This window comes from Silene latifolia, chromosome 2 (assembly GCF_048544455.1).
Source record: "Silene latifolia isolate original U9 population chromosome 2, ASM4854445v1, whole genome shotgun sequence".
NCBI lineage: Eukaryota > Viridiplantae > Streptophyta > Magnoliopsida > Caryophyllales > Caryophyllaceae > Silene > Silene latifolia.
This window is the reverse complement of record NC_133527.1, coordinates 19,177,489-19,201,416: the sequence shown is the minus strand read 5'-3', so window position 1 is coordinate 19,201,416 and position 23,928 is coordinate 19,177,489. Positions and strand designations below refer to the sequence as shown.

Genomic DNA, 23,928 nt, shown 5'->3' with positions numbered 1-23,928 from the left:
TGAGGTTTTTGAGACTTTTTCTTTAAAATGATTTGTAAGACACATTTTAGCCTCTAGTTCCTCCTCGATGAGTTCCTCATCTTCCTCGGAGTCGGACATTCCCCAAATAGCACTCATGACTCTATGTTTATAGTCCTTTTTAACCTTTTCTCTTCTTTCCTTTGATTTGATTTCTTCCCACTTGGGACATTCTTTAATTTGGTGAGTTTTATCACCACATTTAAAGCATCCCACGGTGGAGTTAGGTCGTTTCTTAGGAAAGCGTTTTTTCGAGTAATTGTTAGTGAACCTTTTGTTTCCTTGTCCATTGACCAACCCGGCTAAATTCCTTGTGAACATAGCAAACTCGTCTTCCTCCTCATCTTCTCCACCACTTGGAGAGGATGTGAGGGCGAGACTCTTTCCCTTTGATGACTCACTAGAATGCTTATCGAGGTTAAACTCGTGAGCCATTAGTGATCCCATTAGTTCATGAAGAAATAGGGTTGACAAGTCTTTAGCTTCCTCTATGGCGGTGACTTTAGGTTGCCATTTAGGAGTTAGACTACGAAGGATTTTTCGAATGATGTCCTCGGACTCGAAATTCCTTCCTAGACTTTTAAGCTCATTAATAATACAAGAAAAACGTGAAGAGAAACTATTTAAGGACTCGTCTTTTGACATTCTAAACATCTCATATTGTTGCATGAGAAGGTCAATACGGTGTTTTCTTACTTGAGACGTCCCTTCATAGGCAAGTACAAGGGAATCCCAAATAGATTTTGCCGTAGGACATCCGGAGATTCGACTAACTTCCCCCTCACCAACACAACGTTGAAGAATCGACATTGCTTTGGAATTCTTTTCGGCAAGCTTGAAGTCGTTTTCATTGTAATTTTTTTCCTCTTTTGTCTTGGTGAAACCGTTTAGAATATCGGTTTCCTCAATGGCAAGAGGTCCATTTTGGATGATGTTCCAACATTGATAATCGATACTTTTGATGTAATGTTCCATTTTGAGTTTCCACCATCCAAAATTCGAACCGGTAAAGACCGGGAACTTGGAGTGTTTCTCGGAATCCATTACCCACGAATCAAACTCTAAGGCGATTAGCCTCGATCAAGAGCACGAGGCTCTGATACCAATTGTTGAGTTTATGGATTCAAGTACCTAAGAGGGGGAGGAGGTGAATTAGGTACTATTTAAAAAATTTATAACTTCAACTTTATTGAATTAAAGTGAGTTACGAGGACAAAAGAGATTAGGAGATACTTTGAATAATATTGAAAGACTAAACAAGTATCACGATGAATGTTTGCTGAAGTATGAAAGTAACAATCGTTCTGATCGTAGCTATTTGTCTCGGTTTGTGGAATACGATCAGAGACCAAATGTGACAAAGATGATGAATCTGTTACTTCTAAGTTTAAGCGAAACAAAACAAACAAACAAAGTATAAAGCAAATGGAAATAAAGTAAGCACTTGAACACGAGATTTTTGAATTGGTTCGGCAAGAAACTCAAGTGCCTACGTCCAATCTACCTTTTTATTACTTTCCTTTAGTGATCTACTCCGAAAACTAAAAGACCCTTGTAATAAAAGACGCCAACCTACTCTGGTTGCAAAGCTAGTACAAGAACTACTCCGTTCTTATGACAAGCTAACTCGCAATCTACTCCGATTGCCAAGAGTTAAAGGACTACTCCGTCCTAGAACTCAACAACTCACAACCTACTCCGGTTGTCAAGAGTTAAAGACTACTCCGTCCTAAACTCTACTAACACACTTAGAATGTTATAGGATCAAGTTTCCACTAACACATTCTTAACAAAGAATAGAGGTGGACAACTTTTACAAGATCAACAATTCTTAAGCAAGAGAGTTTAGTATAGAAAAGCAACAGTAGCCACGACTGTAGAAACTTAAAGACACTTGAAGACTTTTAAAGGATTTTGCAAATAAAACACGATTTTAAGCTCTTAAAATTAATTTGCAAAGATGGAAGAATTATTTCAGAAAAGTCTTGAGATTTAATGAAGAGGAGACTCGGTTTATATAGAGGAGGTGAGTGAAGGGGTTGCTAGGGTTTTGAAGGGTCAAAGACCTCACATGTGAAGGGCAATAGCAACCACCCAAAACTTGCACCAAAAAGGGGTCTTTTGCAAAGGTAAGAATAGAGAAAGAAGGTTTGAAAGATAACCTTAAATGCTCATTCAAAATCAGAAAACAAAGGATGTGAGACAAGTCACATGATGACAAGTTATCACAAATATGGCAAAAAGTATTTCTTGTTTTCTTAAAGACCAAAGGATTGAATTTGCACAAAGAGGAAACATATTGAATAATTCAAACCACTCTTTAATGAAGACTACTCTTTAATAAAAATCTGATTTTTTATCTTTGAAAATAAAAGTCACGTGAAAGCTTTTGAAAGATAAAAGGGAGCTTCAAGTTTTTACGAGTTGTGGCATAATCCAAACAAATTTATTTGCGTGTGAAAGCAACAGTCGTCTGGACTGTTTCTATTACTCTAGTATACTCTACTTTCTTGCTTGTACATTAGATGACACTCGACTAAATACAATGGGATTAATAACAACTTCAACACTTCTTAATCCAAGCTTGATTACATCATTAATCCTGAAAAGGTAAACTAAGATAACACAAATCAAATGGACATGTTATCATCAACATAAGGAACCCAACATATATTCTCGAGTGCATCAATAATTTGGAGTTTCATGGCCGCACGCTAATCGGGTACCTGCATAATAGCTTCATTAAAATGACTAGGCTTGTGACCCTTGGTCACGGCCGACAAGAAAACTTGATGGTGAGGCCAAAATTTAGAACAATTGTCGATGTTGTGACAAATCGGTAAATTTATACCTTGAGACGATGTTGATGCGTCGAGGGTCGAGGGTTGTTGTGGGCTGAACAATTAACTTGTTCAATTGGGGTGAGAAATGAAGAATCAGTGGGTGTGTCGTGGATGTTTAGTGAGTGATACAGAAACTCACTAAGTCATATATATATATATATATATATATATATATATATATATATATATATATATATATATATATGCGCCATCCCTTTTTTTCCGATAGGGTATCCCAACAAAACGCATTTCTAACTCCGAGATACAAATTTATCACGTGAAAGGTTTATATTTTTAGCATAACAAAGACATCCAAAAACACGAATATCATTTCATGGGTAGAGGTTTATTTGAATAAAATTTCGTAAGGACTAAGGAGTCTTACCATTGTTTTTTTTTTTTTTGGTGTAAACCGGGATGTCCAACGTCGACAACAGTGTATAATCCCCTCGCCGCGCGTGCTCTCACGAAGAGGTAAACGGCTGGCCAAAGAGTTTGCTCCATTCCCATTGGCAGGGATCGAACCCCTGACCTCATGGTTAAGGGATGAGGTAAGCAACCACCACACCAAACACATTTGGTTAGGAGTCTTACCATTGTAAAGAGCGGAAGTGGTACGATTAATTAATTAGGGAAAATACACTAACAGCTAAATTGCTTAAAGTAAGATATGTTCAATTAGATGATTTGTTGTTGTCTTTTGTGTAGGCTTCTTGTTGTCTTTTTGTTGTTGTCTTTTTTAGCTAAATTGCTAAAAAATTGTTCTTGCTTGACGTGTTCGGGCATTAACATGATTGCTATTCAATAGGTCTTGAATAACAATCACCATTGTTTGAGTTATAGGTCTAACTCAAGCAAATATCTTTTATTCTTGTTTTGTTTACAATATCAAAAATCACATAAAACAGTAGCAATTTACATCATCATCAAGAAGGAAAAATGGATCTAATAATACTTTGAGGTAAATTTCTACACCAATCATACGAACTATTATTAGAAGAATACAAATTCAAAAATTCGAGTACATAAGAATACGAGCTATTAAGATAAGAATATGAGCTAATGTAAAAAGATTACGAGCTTAAAAGAATCACGAACTTAAAAATACAAGCACATGAGAATACGAGCTATTAAGATAATAATACGAGCTAATGTAAAAAAAATACGAGTTTAAAAGATTACGAGTTTAAAAATACTAGCGCATAAGAATATGAGCTATTAATATAAGAATACGAGCTAATTTAAAAAGAATACGAGCTTAAAAGGATCAAGAACTTTAAAATACGAGCACATAAGAATATGAGCTATAAAGATAAAAATATGAGCTAATGTAAAAAGTATACGAGCTTCAACTAATTTCATGTATTAAAAATTTTGGATAAAATTTTTTTTCCTCACGAATCACGTCATATGATTTGTTCCATTATAATAATTTAAAGGAGAATATGATTCATTAAGTGGATGGTGGATGAAGATGGAGAGGAGTTAGAAAAATATGGAAGCAGTCAGAAAAAAGTAGGAGGATTGAATTCAAAATTGGATTACGTTATTTTATTTTTTTTGTAAAAGCATTTGGAAAAAAACTAAAATAACCTTGGATGTACAATGCTCATTGTACATCTAGTTGTATAGTCTTGGAACTGGTCAAACTAAAGCCACTTTTCAAAAATTGAAATCTTATTAACCGCCACAAATTAAATACCTAATCCCACTAAACTAAAAGAATAAGAAACTCAATGTTTTTCCCGCCTAAATACATTCTCCTATAAGTGGGCCTATTTTTTTTTTTGTCATCTTAATTCGCTACCATTCAATACATTAGTGGGTCAACGAAAAAAATTCAATGTGTAAGTATAATTTTTTCTGTAAAACAAGAAACTCGGTGGGCCCGAACATTGATATTAAAATATATAGTATCCTATATTTCTATACATAGAAAAGTGTTAGTGATGGGGCATATTCTGCACTCGCTGACCGAGTCGACATATTGAGCAAGGTCAAAGATATCCACAGCAAGTCAACACCTTGGACAGCCTAGCCGACTCAGCTACGTCGGCCTGTCACTTGGGTCCCGGCCAGGCAACTAGCCAGCCGGGACACATATACGCGTACTCATATCCAAGACCCCTCGGCGGCGAGTCAACAGGGCCCGCCGGCCTGCCATGGGTCCCTCGACCGAGGGTAGACCAGTCTTTCCACCTGCTAGCCACTTGACCACTTGGCCACTACGTGACAAAAGGTGAAAGTCTATAAATACTCCTCAACCCTCATTGAGGAAAGGATCCCAAAAATGATAACCAAAAACACCTCATAATCTGGTAATATTTTCCTTATCTCTCTACAATATATACTTAGCCAAATAACACATAACTTATCTCTTTAAGTTCACTGACTTGGGCGTCGGAGTGAGTACGCTCGGCTAAAGCCGAGCCCTCAGTTTGTTCATCGTTTCAAGAGACCGAAAGGAGGAGACAAGCAAAGACGTCATTCTACAAGCGCGAGTGGTAACAATACTTGCTTCGGAATTACACCCGGAACAGTTAGTATAAAGTACAATATAAATTATAGAGTATAATTAAAGAGTATAATTAATACAAATAAAATTTTCAAAATCTTATGATGTATAAATAAATTTTGTCTTCTTAAATAACGTACAAAAATTAGCTATGATGTATAAATAAATTTTGACATTGAAACTGAGTTTGATTAAAGTTAAGTAAAAAAACCAACTGATTATATAAATAAAACGTGTCAACTTCGCTCTTTTTAATCTTTTCATCTTATACAACTATATAAGCTAACATGTTTTAATGTCCAGTATAAAAATGTGATATTATTATTGTTATTTTGTGCTTTTTTATATATTCTCTTCATAAAAAGATCTAGGATGTTTTATCATTATTTTTAATAATAAAAATAGGTTCACACAAAAATAACTTAATCTAAAAATCCTTTGAATAATACTTTTTTTTATTTTATAATATTGCTAACATTATAATCAGTACATTACAACATACTATTATAACTACAACCCATTTATGCAAAAATTAAAGCTCAATTAATTTAACCCTCACAAATACCGTGCTTTAGCACGGGATCTCAACTAGTTTCTATCAAAGGAAACCGTCCCTTCTTCTTCTTCTTCTTCTTCTTATTCTTCTTCTTCTTCTTCTTCTTCAGGTAAATGTTGCCTTTCTCACTTTGCGATTCTGCTATATGTTATATATTAGTCACATTATTTGCGATTCTGCTATATAATCCACAGTAGTCTACTAGTCTGTAGTCTTATTCAGGTAAATTGTGCCTTACTAATTTTGCTTATGTTTACATACACAGTTATATGTCTGTCTTAAGGTCAAAACAAATCAAGTATATTAGTCACACTATTTACGGGTATGCTATTTAATACACACTAGTTCGTAGCTTGCCACAATTTATATCGTACACATTTTCATTTCTACAAGTTTCCAAGTAATTATGGCCTTTGTACCTTCAAAATACTGTCCTTTTTTGTTGTGGTAATTTTTAGTTTTATTCGATTTTTTTTAGTTTGATATCGTTTACGTTTTTGAATGCTGAATCGGGATTTGTATGATTGTTAGGTAGTCACTTGAGAAACTATGAAACCCCAAAAGCACAAGTGTTCTTCAGAGTACCGAGATAGGTTGAGTGAAATGCCGGATGATTTAACTATCCACATTCTTTCTTATTTGCCGATTGTCGATGCTGTTAGAACTATGTTGATTCGTCCATTTGGAACCCTTTGGACCTGGCTTCCTACTCTTGACTTTGACCTTGAGGAAGTACTAGATGAGTGGGTTCCGGATGATTGTTATTGGACAACCGATGTTGATAGGCGGTTCTTCATTTTTGTCCGCAATGTACTGATGCTTCATAAAAGACCCTCCATTGATAAATTTCGTCTTGATTTACATTATGAGTCTGATGTCATAATAAGAAGTGAGTTAGGTGATTTACATTATGTGTCTGATGTCATAAAAAGAAGTGAGTTGGGCAATGATATAAGAATGTGTTTGAAGTTTGCTTTGAATAAAAAAGCAAGGGCAATCTATTTCGGTGAAGGTGGTAATCAAGAAATATCAAGTAGTTCCGACTATCCAAATTTCATAAGTGAGTCACTTGTTACACTTGAACTCACTTCCTTCATTATCTATCCCAAACTTCATCTTTATTCAACTTCATCTTAACAAATCCCTCGAAGTCAATTTTCAACATAATTGTATCCTTTTCTATACAAAGGACGATTCCCTTTGTGTTGTTGATGATATTTATCCAATTATCCCCCCTCAAAACCCATCAAATTATATTGGCCTGAAGAAATCATAAGAAACCGTGAGTATATATATACAGTAGGCTCTTGCAAAGGCTTGGTTTGCTTATGCGTTACAGGCGGGCCCCACTGTAATTGGAAGGTTTTGTGCTTCCTCATATGCAACCCTTCAACGCGTACTTTCAAATTCAAACCAAACAACCCTTTCTCGGATTTGAAACGCTTGGAAATCGGTGACTTAACATATGGTTTTGGTTATGATGGTAAACATGATGATTATAAGATCGTGGTCACAGGCAATTATTTGAAAAAGAATGTAAGAGATGAGGTGTATATTTATAGCTTCAAGGCCGATTCATGGAAGTGCGCTACTCATACTCCTATTGAGGGTTCGATTGAGAGTTGTTGTCTACAACTAAACAAAAGCGTAGTATGTGCAAACAACATGCTACACTATTTTGTTCATTCATTTGTGGATGACTACAATAAGGATCATTCAAACAACCGAATCATTCAAACTAGAAAAATCATCGTCGGACTCTTTATTCCATCATTGTATTACAAGTCTCGTTACAATTCCAGGGTGTTCCTGTAGGCGGTATGACTATTATGAAAAAATAATGAACAAATAAACTTACAGAACTTGAAGAGAAAAGATGTCGTGGCGTGATAGAATCACTGCCCTAAAGTTGAATTTGCCCCGCTCGATACACACAGCCTCTTGACAACCAACTTCCCAAGGTTACACGACTTCCGAGTCTAAGGTGTACGACAAAGACTCAGATTGAGAATTACTAACAGAACGTTGCCAAAATCAGCTATGAATATTAGAAAATATTTAGAGAGAATATAAGAGAGAATGGATGTTGTTGTGTGTAGAAAAAGGCATAAACATGGAGTATATATAGGAATAGAAGGAAGGATCTAGAGACGTATTAAATATCGTCTTGTAATTTGTTCCATAGAAGACTACACAATTAGCATGGGAAAGCCAATAATCAGTTTAGAAGACTGAGTAATCCGTATTGAAAAACCGCGACAGTCAGTATAGAAGACTGAACTATCAAACTTGGAAATTGTGCAAAAATCGCATAGAATTCCAACCCGTCTAACAATCCCACCAATTATACCAATGTGTGATAATAAGAGATTCTTTTGAAGCAATACTTCCAACAATCCCCCACATGATTCAAAAGAAGAAGAAGAGATATAGTTGATTAAGGCAACGGAACGCAAGTCTTAAGATGACAATGTTCCTGAGGAATTGAATTGTCACCCAAAGGCATACAATTACCTTTCTGTAGATCGAGTTGCTCTCGGCATTGGACTCTCCACGGTGGTTTGTAACGGATAACTGCGCACAAACCCGCATTCGAATCTGTATTCGTCCTCGCGAAATGTCATAAATGGTACCCCTCACGTGCCTGGGATCTCGTGAACGCTCTAGAGGTCCTAAAGCCTAAGAACCTCATAGGGGGTAGGGCATTTCCCCCACATTCACATAGGTAAGTCCATCAGGTTTGACTGTCACAAACCATCCTTAAACAAGGACTATGGACTTATTAAGAGCTTAGCTCAACCTTCCTCACATGACAGAAAATAGCTCAATATATATAGAAAGAATACTACATCACTTTTATTAAAATAGGAATGGTAGTAGTATTACAACATGAGATCCTTGTGACTTCGTTTGACCCATTGAACTTGGTAAACCCAAGTGGGGGAGCCCCATCACGATTCACTCCCAATAGGCTTTAAACCCATTCCTTGTGGTGCCACCAGCACCAACTTCTACCATGGCCATTGGTAGGAGGATCTCAATATCCTCTTCACAATTTACGTACGTACTATCATGATATTACATTATTGTGTAAGGGATCTCAATATCCACTTATAATTCACAACCTTTGTGAACCTATTATCCGATCAGATTATCCATCACTTTTGATAATCTGCCAAAAACCCGATGCTTGATGCATGACAATTAATGGAGTCAAAAATATACCCACAAAGAAATACAACCACTTAGCCATCCAGCTTTTTATCCTGCAAATTCTTCACAGTATATTCATACTCCATTACATATACAACAATCCAATTATGCATCTATAACTTGCATGATATAGCGTTATGGAAGACACCATTTTCCAAAGTCAAATAAATATCATAATTATTCGACGTTCAATTAAATTGCAAACTCATTTCTAATGATACCATCGTTTTCATGGATTAGCTTACAAAAAGTCATGGTGTCCATCAACTATAACAACGATAAAAGCTATATCATATTTCTCATAAAGCATACAAACATCATATACATAAGTGTAACAACCTTTCCACCAATTTCATTTTGTCATGTATAAACTCAACTATATCATGTCTTAATTAATAGCTCATATATTAGTGTTCCAATTATCACCAACTTCCTTTAAAGAAACATCGCAAAAACAAACCCAAAAAATATAGATTATGCGTCTTTTACCTTTTCTTGGTTTGTTATAAGCATTTAAACCAAATAAAAAGTAATTACTTCAACACATGTATTACCAAACAACCATTCATAAATCCTTAATCGGAGAAACAAGTTTATACAATCTCAAAAACAAAACATACAAATCGAACTATCAATCAATCTCATGTGATTGTAATTATCACCACTTTCAACACTGACCCTCAATTACCTTACGACAAAAAATAAGGCGGTGGAGTCTTACCTTCACCAAGTCTTACCATCACCAGACACCCCCACAATCCACGACTTACCTCAAAGTCAAATAAGCCTTACTATGCAAACATCCTCTAATCAGACCAATCACGCTCATGAGAATTGGACAATGTAATCTCAAAAAAAGTTTGTAAAACTTTGAGCTCAACTACAAAACTTTCAAGTAGTGACAATGGTTAATATTATAGGCTCAAGGCTAACATTTAAGATAGCATAAGATGATGACAAAAATTACCCTTTGTAAAACATGTCACCCAAGATCAACATTGTCATATAGGAAATTATTAAAATCGTAAACCAAAAAGTCAAATAATTCATTGTCATAACCAAATATACATAACAAATTATTTGAGATCCAATTTTGTATCGCACAAAACCATACAATATTTTCCTTTAACACGCTCCATATATCTCCAAGTATATCACATATATACATTTTTCACAACTTAGAGAGAATAGACAAAACTTTTACAAAGTTTACTCAATAAAAGATACAACATTAACCTACTTCCCCCACATGTTGTCACATTGTACATGAAAGACAACACAACTTTAGTATGTCTCATATAATAAGCATGTTCTTCCCAAACATTCACAACCTATTTAAGGTCGTGATAAAAAAAAATAAAAACTCATTACTAATTAGTACATAACAATTTCCTCACGAAAATCCCAATTATTATTATGCACACTAACCATTAATTTCTCAACTTAAAACAACATTAAATAATTTCATTCTTAAACCAAAATACTATAAAAAAAAAACACCGTACAACCATGTACTCCCTTCACAATGTTAAAATCACAACTTTTCAAATAAATGTAGTTACCAATATCATTTATCAAAATGAACTCATATTCTATAGCATATCATAATCGAGACAGTCAACTAGTCACACCTCTTACCTTTCAACAACATATACTATAGAGTATTAACTACACCATTTTGTCTATTTTCTATGCAAACATAATTAACTATAGATAATCAAATCAAATGCATTTAATTACTTGCATGGAAAAGAGAGATCCCAAAAATTCATCACAAATACAAAGGCTACTCATAAGGCTTTACCAAGAAAAAGGATCACGAATAAAATTCCAATCCCTAATGGCCTGGATGTTAAATATTCCAACGTGCAAATCATCTATGCGTTAAACTCCATCGTTTAATATAAAAAGCAACCGACATAGCCAATAAAAGACTTAAGCGTGTATGAAGGGTATAAACTCTAAATGCTCACAAAAATGCTTTGTATATTATTCAAAAAAGGTAATACTCCGTCCTTCATATTAGATGCATAAGAAAACTAGGGCTATACAAAAATTCCATGGAGCCATGTTAAAACTAACACTTAGAAAGGCTGACATGGCCAAAAATGATGAGCTTAACATCCAGAAATGACAACTTAAACAACGGCGTTCTTAAGAAAATGCCGCAACTAGCCAATCTAATAAAGAACTTATCGTTAGGCTGAAGTATATCTAAAAGAAAAATTCATAGCATGCAGAATAAAACAATGATACATGGAAATCATGAAATGAAGTTTTTGGTGGCAGCAAATCCATGTTCGTATATATCAGTTTGTTATCAACTCTAGATAAAGATATTAATAGAAGTAAGAAATCAATTCTACACATGTATACCGACAAAAAGGACATTAAACGCAAATCACCATAATCGGTCTACATGGGTATACGAAATTATCAATATACATATAGCATATTACAACATTGCTTTTTCGCTACTCGAAATTATATATGATAAAATTCGACTTTAGATGACGAATCAGCAGAAACAGACAATCATATCGCCTTAAATAAAAATTTAACAAGCAAGAAAAAAATTTAAATTCAACTTTAGACTGTAGGCGGTATGACTATTATGAAAAAATAATGAATAAATAAACTTACAGAACTTGAAGAGAAAAGATGTCGTGGCGTGATAGAATCACTGCCCTAAAGTTGAATTTGCCCCGCTCGATACACACAGCCTCTTGACAACCAACTTCCCAAGGTTACACGACTTCCGAGTCTAAGGTGTACGACAAAGACTCGGATTGAGAATTACTAACAGAACGTTGCCAAAATCAGCTATGAATATTAGAAAATATTTAGAGAGAATATAAGAGAGAATGGATGTTGTTGTGTGTAGAAAAAGGCATAAACATGGAGTATATATATGAATAGAAGGAAGGATCTAGAGACGTATTAAATATCGTCTTGTAATTTGTTCCATAGAAGACTACACAATTAGCATGGGAAAGCCAATAATCAATTTAGAAGACTGAGTAATCCGTATTGAAAAACCGCGACAGTCAGTATAGAAGACTGAACTATCAAACTTGGAAATTGTGCAAAAACCGCATAGAATTCCAACCCGTCTAACAATCCCACCAATTATACCAATGTGTGATAATAAGAGATTCTTTTGAAGCAATACTTCCAACAGTTCCTTCAATTATAAAGCAACTCGGAAACGATTGAGATGAATACAAAAATCATCAATTTCATTGATGCGTATTTCTTCCTTTGTTTTTTTGTTTTTTGTTTTTTTGTTGGGATTATAAAGCTATTCTTCGACTGTATCTATCAAAGACTTTATCTCAAATCAGTTGCGTAATTAACTTAACTCAGACAAAAATAATCAGGTCAGATGCGTACTTCTTCCTATATTCATCCAGTACTTACATAATACACCATTAATTTACAACTAAAGTTATATTTTCCATTGTATGTATTGTTTCGACTAGCCTTAAAAGGAAAGACGGCTGAAAGATAGAGGTACCGTTTGAATTTTGTATTGTGGTCTTGTTCGTAAAAATCCAACTTTTAGATTTGCACGTTTTGATATGTCCTCAGAAACATAGAGCTAGCATTTGAATTTTCCAATTGCCGTAAATTATGAATATTATTTAAATAGCACTCAATTTCCCGACCCGACACGATTTTTATGGTTAAAAAAAACCATAAATCTTGACCCGCGACCCAAAATTACCCGATATTTTCGGGTCGGAACCCGGTCCAACACAATAGATCAGAGATAAATTGTGTATTATTTAAATATTTGAAATAATAAATATAAAAAATACAGTATTATTTTAATCCGTATCTTAGATTATTTTAACCCGGTCCAACACAATGTGTGGTTTTTCGGCTGAAAAAATGATAAAATAAAAGACGCCATAAACCTTTCTCTAATCTGTATCTTAGATTACTAACCCAAACCTGACCCAGCTCCGTATGACTCAATTCACATTCGACCAGATTCGTATAACCCAACCCTGGACCCGACATGTTTAACAGGTACTCAGGTAGTCTAGGCCTTATCAATTATTAGAAGATGCAGCTAGGAAACCAAATCTTAGCAACCATCTCAAAAGGGACTCTTGTGATATAAGCATGTTATACGGAGTATTTCCTTATTTATTTATTTTATTTTTCCTTTGGTACAATTAGGTTTCCTTATCTTTATGATTGTAAATAAATTAGATTTCCAAAATACCGCCTAAAACCTCCAACCGTGAAAACATAGCTGATTATAGAATTTTTTTCAAAAATGGGGTCAAATACAAACAAATTAACGAAATGAGTTGAGTTTGAAAGTATTTACCCAAAATGGGTCCACGTCATCACCGAAGCTAGGCTCGGATTCAAGTCGCTCTCCCGCTCAACGACCTTACCCAAAGTCTCACTTAAAGTCCACTCAAACCTAAGTATGGTACTTCAAGGCAAGTCGCTTAGGGAGTGAGCGATTTCAGCTCAAATCGCCCTCCCCCACAGCGATTTGGGTCTTTGCACAAAAAAAAAAAAAAAAAAAGCAATTAAGCGGAATCGAACACATGATGTTCAACAAACCAAACACTTATCTTGTTGAAGCTAACCACTAATACAAGCAAATTAACATGTTAAAGTTTAGTGCTTAAACTTTATAATTAGTAATTATTATTCAAATCCCAAACAGCTACTCCCTCCATTCAACTCCACAAGGCCATTATCTTTTTTCACACTATTCACAAGCGGACATTCAAGTTCAATTTTCTCTCGATACATAAGTGAAAATATATTCGTGTGAGATCTTATTTGATTCGTCTTTAAGAGTACATTAAGAATATATAACTTTTGTAATTTTTGCAAATACGTAACTAAAGATATTTGCCGAGTAAAAGTCGCGTTGGCAAACGTGATAAAGCATAATGGCCTTGTGGAGTTGAATGGAGGGAGTATTAAATACTCTTAGCATTAAATATTTATTTTAATTACCATAGTGAGTAAGCATTAAATATGTATTTTAATTACCATAATGAGTCAATACATTATGCTGGGCATTATGGTTAGGGGTGTGAAGTGTACGATTTCAGATTGCGGGTTCGATTCCTATCAACTTCTGCTTCTGTATTTCTTTTTCTTTTTTTTTTTTTTCTGCTAAGTCGCTCAGCCGCACGGCGGTTTGAACTCAAGTCGCTCTCCCGGTGAGCGACCTTAATCCCGACCCTAACACCGCCAAAACCAAGCCTACGTGGACCCATTTTTGGTAATTAGTTTCAAAGTCGCCCCATTTTGTTAAAATGTTTGTTATTAAACCCCATTTTGGAAAAAAATTCCTGATTATATATATACTCGTTAGGATCTCAAACTCCACAAAATTTGGTTAATTTATTATCCTACTCTTGGAATGGCAGCTTATCGAATCCCATCTGATGTGATCATCGAAATACTTGTTTGTCTTCCGGTGAAATCACTATTACGGTTCAAAAGCGTATGCAAAAATTGGTGCACTCTCATCAATAGTTCCCTCTTTATTCAACTCCATCTTAACAAATCCCTTGGATTCAACTTTGTACATAATCATGCCCTTTTCTATACCAACTACGATTCTCTTTGTGTTGTTGATGATATTTATCGCCCTTTGAAACCCATCAAAATATATTGGCCTAAAAATATCGTAAGAAACCGTGACTGTCTACATACTGTAGGGTCGTGCAATGGCTTGGTTTGCTTATGGGTTGATAACGGCACCCACTTAGATGCGAAGGTGTCGTGCTTCCTCATATGCAACCCTTCAACTCATACTTTCAAATTCAAACCAAACATCCCTTTCTCGGAGTTGAATTGCTTGAGAAGCCAGGAATTATCATATGGTTTTGGTTATGATGGTAAACATGATGATTATAAGATAGTAGTCACACGCAAAGTTTGGAAAAAAGATATGGGAGTTGATGTGTATATTTATAGTTTCAAGGCTGATTCATGGAAGTGCGCTACTCATACTCCTGCTGAAGATTCGACAAAACTACACAGCTGTGTAGTATGTGCAAACAACATGCTATACTATAGGAGTTTTGTTTATTGGATGATTGTTTGTACCTACGTCTTGGTGCAAGTTATTATCGGCATAACGCATGGGTCATGAAAGGATATAGAGATGAAGAGTCATGGAGCATGCTTGAGTATAATATTCCAGAAAATTTACATGATTATACTCTTGTTGCGGCTTCAAAGGAAGGACCGCTTCATTTACTGTTTGTGCGCAAATATTTTGATTTCGGGGGCGTCCATCATCTAGTGTGGTATAATCCATATGATGCCACAACCGAGTCCTTCAATCTAAAAAAATCGTCATCGGACTCTTTATTCCGTCATTGTATTACAAGTCTAGTTACAATTCCAGGGAGCTCATCCTTCAATTATAAAGCGAGTCAGAAACGATAGAGATGAGAATAAAATCATCAATTGTGCTTCTGTTTGCTTTAAATTTTGACCTTTGTTATTTGGATGATAAGCGAACGGATCGGATTTGTTCACAACATGATCGATAACCGAAATTTCAGAATACAAAGTTAATATGCACCAAGTACTTTTTTTGTTCCGACCATTTGCTATCAGAAATTTACTGTACTGCAATATAACTGGTTTTAATTTTGAGATATTATGTTTCCTTTCGAAACAATGTTCCGACATAATGTGGCATGAAAATAACTTTTAGTAAATGATTAATAAACTAAGACAGCAGCTAGTTAAAAGCAGTTGCAGAGCATCACAAGTTGTTTCCACGAGGATGACGGAAAGTTGCCGGACAATTGTAAGTCAACAACTACGCCGAGTTAATTTGGAATGTAATCAAGGATGAACGACTAATAGACGAGAGTAGAGTTGTGGGCTAGCGTTTGCCATGAATGTCAGATAGTCTGATCAGAAAATTCCATCAGTCAGGACATTATTCTCTTAGTCAGTTAGTTGATCCCCGAGATCATATATATTTCGAGGAACTTTTGTGAATATTAAAGGCAAAGGTTTACCTCGAAAATGTAAAACGTCATATATAAAATAAAATGGAGGGAGTGCATATTTTCTAGCCTACCCTGAAATTAAGCATGATTCTCGTTAATTTTGATATCGAGTCAATCTCGTAGCTTGTTGTCGCGTCTGATTATTTCCCATGCCGCGCCTAACTCACGAGACTTGTAATACAATGATGGAATAAAGAGTTCGATGACGATTTTTCTAGTTCGAAAGATTCGGTTGTCTTATCATATGGATTATAGCACAAGAGGTGATAAACGCCGCCGTAACCAAAATATTTGCACACAAACAGTAAACGAAGAGGTCCTTCCTTTGAAGGCGCAAATAGAGTAAAATTGTCAAAATTTCTAGGAATATTATACTTGAAGCTCCATGAATAATCTTCATCTTTATATCCTTTCAACACCCATACATTATGAGGACCGTGCTCTTCCGCAAGAAGTAGGTATAAACAATCATCCCATACTCCAAGGTCAGCAATATATGTCCAATCCTTTTCTACATGGGGAAAACTCAAGTCGTCCCTCCATGTTTCTGAGGATAGATCAAAACGCGCTATTCTATAATTTGGATCGTTATTGTCTTCATCATCCGCAAGTGAATAAATAAGATAGTGTAGCATGTTGTTTGCACATACTACTCTTGTATATAGTTCTGGACTACAAATCTGAATCGAACCCTCAGCAAGAGTATGAGTAGCGCACTTCCATGAATCAGCCTTGGAGCTATAAATATACCACAATCTTATAGTCGTCATGTTTACCATCATAACCAAAACCATATGTCAAGCCATCGGTCTCCGAGAAAGGGAAGTTTGGTTTGAATTTGAAAGTATGCGTTAAAGGGTTGCATACGAGGAATCACAAAGCATCCGTATCAAGGTATTTGCTGCTAGTAACGTATAGGCAAACCTGTTGGAAGTAATGCAAAGGCTAGTAATGTTGTCTAAATACATTACATCATAGAGAAGCCTTCTATTTTCCTCGTAAGAGAATCTCTACACTTTCTCCACTACTTGCATGATTATAGCCACTAACTCCATGATTTTTGGCTCATGTTCATGATGGTGGTTAGGCCACTAACTTTGTGGTTATGGTGCTAATTAACCACTATAAATAGAGAAGTGTAGTCATTTGAGAACAACACATCTTCATATATCTTTACTACCTTCTCTATGATAATTTTGAGCATACCATATGAGTTCCAACTCCTAATAGTTGAGTACACAACTTTTAGGAGTGTTGTGTGACCTTGGGGGACGACGCCTACATCGATTTGTACCGTAGTCGGGGCGATTTCGTTTCTCATTCAGTGGCCTCCATACCACAACACAACAACAAATATTCTCTAATTATATTTTCACCCCTATAGTGATACTATATTTCCAACAATTGAGAAACGAAATCTTGTCACTATTATTGTTGTTGTGTTCTCGTCATTGAGAATCATTTGATTGGAGAAAATATTTATTTTCGTCTAGAAGATTCAGCCCGTAGGGAGTGAGACAGCACGTCGGTATTTTGGCTATAACTCGGTCTCTAGACCTTTGTTTCAGGCGTGTAATATGGCGTTGGAAAGCTAAGAAGAAGGGCTACAACTTTGTAGTTGAAGACGTGAGCAGATTCTGTCATTTAGCTTTCTTAAAATGGACAATAATGTCATGGTAGTGTGCTGGAAAGTTTATGAAGATTCATAAAAGAATGGTATTATCTATAATTTTATCGCTCAATTCATTCTTGTGATTAAGGTATGTTCCCGTGAATTTCCTTTACAAATATTTATGATGATAAATATGAAGGTTTGGTCAAATTATACATGCCTTAATCATTCATATGTTTAAGCTACTACTTTATTTGGTAAGACATGTCTATAATCTTGGTAAAATTACTTTTAATAATTGATTTCGAGATTATGTGAATGAAATTGTTCCAAGATTTTGAATGACAAGTAGCTAGAATGATTGAGTGACCAAGATATTGTTATGTGTATAATATGTTTATCAAGCAAAATATTTCACACATTTGGATTGATTGATTATTTAGTTTTGATTATGAGATGAACTAAAATTGATATTTGAGTTATGAACCAAATGTGGGGGTTAAATATTTTGTTTTAAGTTGATATAGTATCTTGGATATGTGTGACAAAAATTGGAAATGATTATTTGTCAAAGCTTCATAAAAGTAGATTATGGAGAACATAATTTGTCAATGATTATATGATATCTAAATGTTGAGATGATGAATGAATAATGTGTATATTTTTGTTTGAACGATTATGTTTGTCACTAATTTCCGGCGTGACTACATGTGAGGGAAGACGTTCAACTTATTTGATAAATTTATTCATCATGTTTAGAGTTGATATCTTATAATTTGTGAAGAGTATGTATATCTTTGATTGTGGGGGTTTAGAGAAAATGATAATCGTATGTTTTATACGTGGCTATTTGAACCAAAATTAGAAGTATTAATTTGTTGGATAATGGTTATAATCAATAAATAATGGCTGCGTAAGGTTCAATTATTTATGTTACATTTTGCTTACACCACACTATACGAGATTATGATGATTGATTTTATGTTGGTAAAAAGTCAAATTCTTTTTGTAAAATATTGTGGATTTGCAAAGAGTAAATATAAGTGAAACAATCATCGAGATTCGTTGTTTTCTAATATAAGAATGATGATGTATATAGAGCTTTTAGTAAACAATATGATTTTGGGTGCAAAATCACAAACACTACGTGTATGCTTTATTCTATGTCAATTTATTAGAAAGAGAAAATAATAAAGAAGATTATTTGTTCTTTTAAACGACATGAGAGTACGAGCTCTATATTTAATTAGAACAATGATGCTAATGAGTTATAAGAGAGCATGTTTTGACTATTGTGAGAAGTCTAATATGTATAATTATAGTTGCTTCAATGTAGCTTATGCAGCTAAGTACATTTTGTTTGTGTATTCATCACCAAAGTTATCATTCACATTTGGTGAAGTGCCTAAGGTGCAATATTAAGAATTGCATTATGTTGGATATCTAGAAAGATATTGGATCGACCAAATGGTAATGACGATCGACAAGGTGAGATCTATGGTGAGTACTATACATTTCCACCTTTAATGGGGATCTTGTTTTAAGTCTATTGAGAAGACTATTATAACCTTGTCTATTGTGTAAGCATATTATATTGCTCTTAATCTTGCTGCGTAAGATGCAGGGTGATTGTGAAGCTATTATTAGCTACTACTTAATTGTAGGGACATGGAGTTTTGCCTAATGTTTATCTTTAGCATAATGCTAATATCAACTTAATAATGCTAAAATAATGTGTATATAATGACTTGCAGATTTACACATTTTATGCAGATTTGAGATTTGAGAAAGTTGATTGAGAATAGTATGCTCACAAATTATTATCTTTGTGAAATTTGAGTGGAGCATATTTAAGCTAATGGACTAAGAAAGAAAGAAGTCCTAGAATTGTCGAGGGGAATGGGGCAAAAGCCTATTAGTTGAGGAATTTGTGGTGGATACCGGAACTTGCTATGCAAGGGTGGTCTAACGAAGCCATAGATAACTCATACTTGTGTACACATCTCATTCCTATGACATGTACACTATTTTGGAAGGTTGAGCATATAGCTCTTAATGGTCTTATAGCCCAAAATTGGGTGGTCCTTGTGAGACGGACTTGATGAGATCACCGTAATGATGGAGGCTGAGATATTTCTCTTAATGAATCTATATCCCTTTATTTGGGTGGTCCTATTGAGAAGGACTTGATGGATTCACCGCAATGTTGAAAGGTTGAGCCTTAGAGCTTTTAATGAATCTATATCCCTTTATTTTGGGTGGTCTTATTGAGAAGGACCTGATGGATTCACCGCTATGTTGAGAGGTTGAGCCTTAGAGCTCTTAATGATTCTATAGCTCATGCGTGAGTGGTTTATATGGAGATAAACTTGTTGGAATCACCTACGTGAGTGTGAAGGATTGGCCTCCTTCTATGAGAGACTAGGCTATCTCTCTAGAACACTCGTGAGAATCCCAAGGTTCATTTGGCCATAAATTTGTTGAATTGTATCGCGGAACTCGTCTGGAACTTAAGGTGAGATATGTGTTTGGAATTTACCCCGGAGTCTAGGAGTTCAAGATTCGTTCACTCTCTAGGTTATGAAAGAATTGTTCCATTTCACTATGTGTTAATTCAAATCGAAAGATATTAATGCTTAAGTATCAATCCTTATTAATATGCTCATAATTTTGTCTATCATTTGCATTAGTGGGGGATTGTTGGAAGTAATGCAAAGGCTAGTAATGTTGTCTAAATACATTACATCATAGAGAAGCCCTCTATTTTCCTCGTAAGAGAATCTCTACACTTTCTCCACTACTTGCATGATTATAGCCACTAACTCCATGATTTTTGGCTCATGTTCATGATGGTGGTTAGGCCACTAACTTTGTGGTTATGGTGCTAATTAACCACTATAAATAGAGAAGTGTAGTCATTTGAGAACAACACATCTTCATATATCTTTACTACCTTCTCTATGATAATTTTGAGCATACCATATGAGTTCCAACTCCTAATAGTTGAGTACACAACTTTTAGGAGTGTTGTGTGACCTTGGGGGACGACGCCTACATCGATTTGTACCGTAGTCAGGGCGATTTCGTTTCTCATTCAGTGGCCTCCATACCACAACACAACAACAAATATTCTCTAATTATATTTTCACCCCTATAGTGATACTATATTTCCAACAAAACCAAGCCATTGCACGAACCTATCGTACGTAGATACTCACGGTTACTTTTGATTTCTATAGGCCAATATAATTTGATGGGTTTTGAGGGGCGATAAATATCATCAACAACACAAAGGGAATTGTCATCCGTATAAAATAGGGTACAATTATGTCGAAAGTTGAATACGAGGGATTTGTTACGATGAAGTTGATTAAAGAGGGAACTATTGATGAGAGTGTACCAATCTTTTCTTACGCTTTTGAAACGTAGTAATGTTTTCACCGGAAGCCAAACCAATATTTCGACAACTACGTCTGATGGAATTCCATAAGCTGCCATTCCAAGAGCAAGACAATAGTTAACGAGATTTTGTTGAGTTTGAGATCCTAAGAAGTGAATATCACGGTTTGAGCTTATAAAAAAACCTAAAGTCCGTATAACAGCTTGTTCCCATCATTCCTTTTTATAATAATTTCCTTATTTGACTTCAGGAAATTGATTAATGCTAAGACTCGGGCCAGGTTTGTTTGGATCGAAGTTGTTTAAACTAAATCGTCTTGATTTGTAGGTACAGCTCATGCCCGATGAAAAATGTTTTGGAAAAATTTATGAGAAGTTTTTATTTATATATAATAGAACTAGTCTTCCTTAAGACGGTCTAATAACATCCGTCTTAATAATAAAATGAGTTAAATATCATCCCACATGGATGTATATGACAAATCTTTTGTTTTTCCCAATGAATTCCGCTTTTATTTTATTCTTCCCACATAGGCATGTTTATCTCAACTTAAGCGATATATATTTGTATCAAATGAGAATTTGGCTTTATAATATGCAAATTGATTAGAATATTAATATTATTACAATTACTCATATATGTGAAATAATAATTGCAAAAGTTCAAAAATGGTCCAATCAAAGGAGGACAATTGACCGGAATAAAGGAAGTATTAAATTTAAAACCTGCCCCGAGTCGTAGCATTAATCAATTTCCTAAAAGTCTTTGGAATGACTTTTGAAAAAAATAGGTTAGATATTCTTATCGTGTGATGGAAACAAATTGTTATAATCTTGAAATGGCAGCTTATCGAATCCAATCAGATCTGATCGTCGAAATACTGGTTTGTCTTCCGGTGAAATCACTACTACGTTTCAAAAGCGTTTGCAAAGATTGGTATACTCTCATTAATAGTTCCCTCTTTATTCACCTCCATCTTAACAAATCCCTCAACTTTCGACATAATCATACCCTTTTCTATTCCCAAGTCGATTCCCTCTGTGTTGTTGATGATATTTATCTCCCCTCAAAACCAATCAAACTATATTGGCCAAAAGATATCTTACGTTGCCGTGATTGTCTATATACCGTAGGTTCGTGCAATGGTTTGGTTTGCCTACGCGTTACTGGCGGGCACGCCTTTAATTGGAAGGTTTCGTGCTTCCTCATATGCAATCCTTCAACACAAACTTTCAAATTCAAACCAAATTTCCCTTTCTTGGAGTTGAAACACTTGAAAATCTGGGAATTATCATATGGTTTTGGTTATGATGGTAAACATGATGATTATAAGATCATTGTTACACGCAAAATTTGGGAAGATAGTGTAAGAGTTTTGTATATTTATAGCTTCAAGGATGATTTATGGAAGTGTGTTACTTTGACTCATACTGCTGTTGAGGGTTCGTCTCGGAGTTATTATCAAAAACTAGACAGCAGCGCGGTATTTACAAACAACATGCTACACTATATTGTTTATTCACCAGTGGATAGAGACAATAAAGATCCAAATTATAGAATAGCGCGTTTTGATCTGTCCATGGAAACATGGAAGGATGATTTGAGTTTTCCTGTTGGTTTAAAGCTGTCGACGTATGTCCACCTTGGTGTATTGGATGATTGTTTATACGTACGTCTTGTTGAAAGTTACTGTTGTCATAATATATGGGTGATGAAAGGATATAGAGATGGAGATTATTCATGGAGCTTCAAGTATAATATTATAGGGAATTTACATGATTATGCTCTTGTTGCGACTTCAAAGGATGGACCTCTTCGATTACTGTTTGTGGACAAATATTTTGATTACAGTGGCATCCATCACATAATGTGGTATAATCCATATGATGCCACAACCAAATCATTCAGAATACAAAAATGGTCATCGGAATCTTCAATCCATCATTGTATTACAAGTCTCGTTACAATTCCAGGGAACTCCTTCAATTATAGAGCAACTCGGAAACAACTGAAATGAGATAAAAAAAAAAAAATCATCAATTGCGCTTCTGTTTGCTTGTTCGTTCATATATACAAAAATTATCAGTGAACAAGCATGTCTTATCTCAACTCTCGACTCTAATTAAATAAGGTAATTTCAATTTAGTATTTTTTAAGTAAAATTAGTTTGAGATTGTCTTTCTATTTTGCATTTCAACTGTTTTTCATTTTCATTCTCTTGTAATTTCTTTTGGTTTCTTTGATTTTTTTTTTTTTTAACTTCTTTTAATCCTCCTTTACTCCTCTAGTGCCTAGTGCTGAAATGAAGTCCTTATTGTTACCCCACCCCAATCATTTGTTTACGTTTGATTAAAATACCGCTCACAAAAGAATATTGTATCCCTTTTCTTGTCGATAAATCCCAAGTATTGTAAATTACTAACATTTAACTTTCGATTTCCAAATATACCCACAAGTTGGGCAAATTATTTCTCATAGGCCAGGATTGAAAAGCACACAAGGAAAAGGGGTGGATAAACGCGGGAATATAAATGGGATGAAGGAAGTATTGTGTTGGGTGGTGAAACTGTAGACATAGACGCAAGAGATATTTTACAAATGAGATGGAACTGGTTTTTATGATCTAATGTTTCCTTTGGTTATTGTATGTTGAAAACTGAAAGCATCATGTTATGCGCGGAAGCGTGTTGAGACGATGCAATAACAATAACAAATAAAGAACACAAGAATTTACGTGGTTCACTATCAATAT

At 34.9% G+C, this 23,928-nt stretch overlaps 1 protein-coding gene across 1 annotated transcript; it reads left to right on the top strand.

Moving 5' to 3' along the window:
* The first annotated feature begins 21,103 nt into the window (after positions 1-21,103).
* On the top strand, positions 21,104-23,193 carry LOC141635770 (F-box protein CPR1-like). The gene is made up of 4 exons (XM_074446723.1): positions 21,104-21,201; positions 21,427-21,456; positions 22,022-22,098; positions 22,310-23,193. Exons 1-4 carry the CDS (start codon positions 21,104-21,106, stop codon positions 23,191-23,193), a joined length of 1,089 nt encoding a protein of 362 aa, XP_074302824.1.
* The last annotated feature ends 735 nt before the right edge of the window (positions 23,194-23,928 follow it).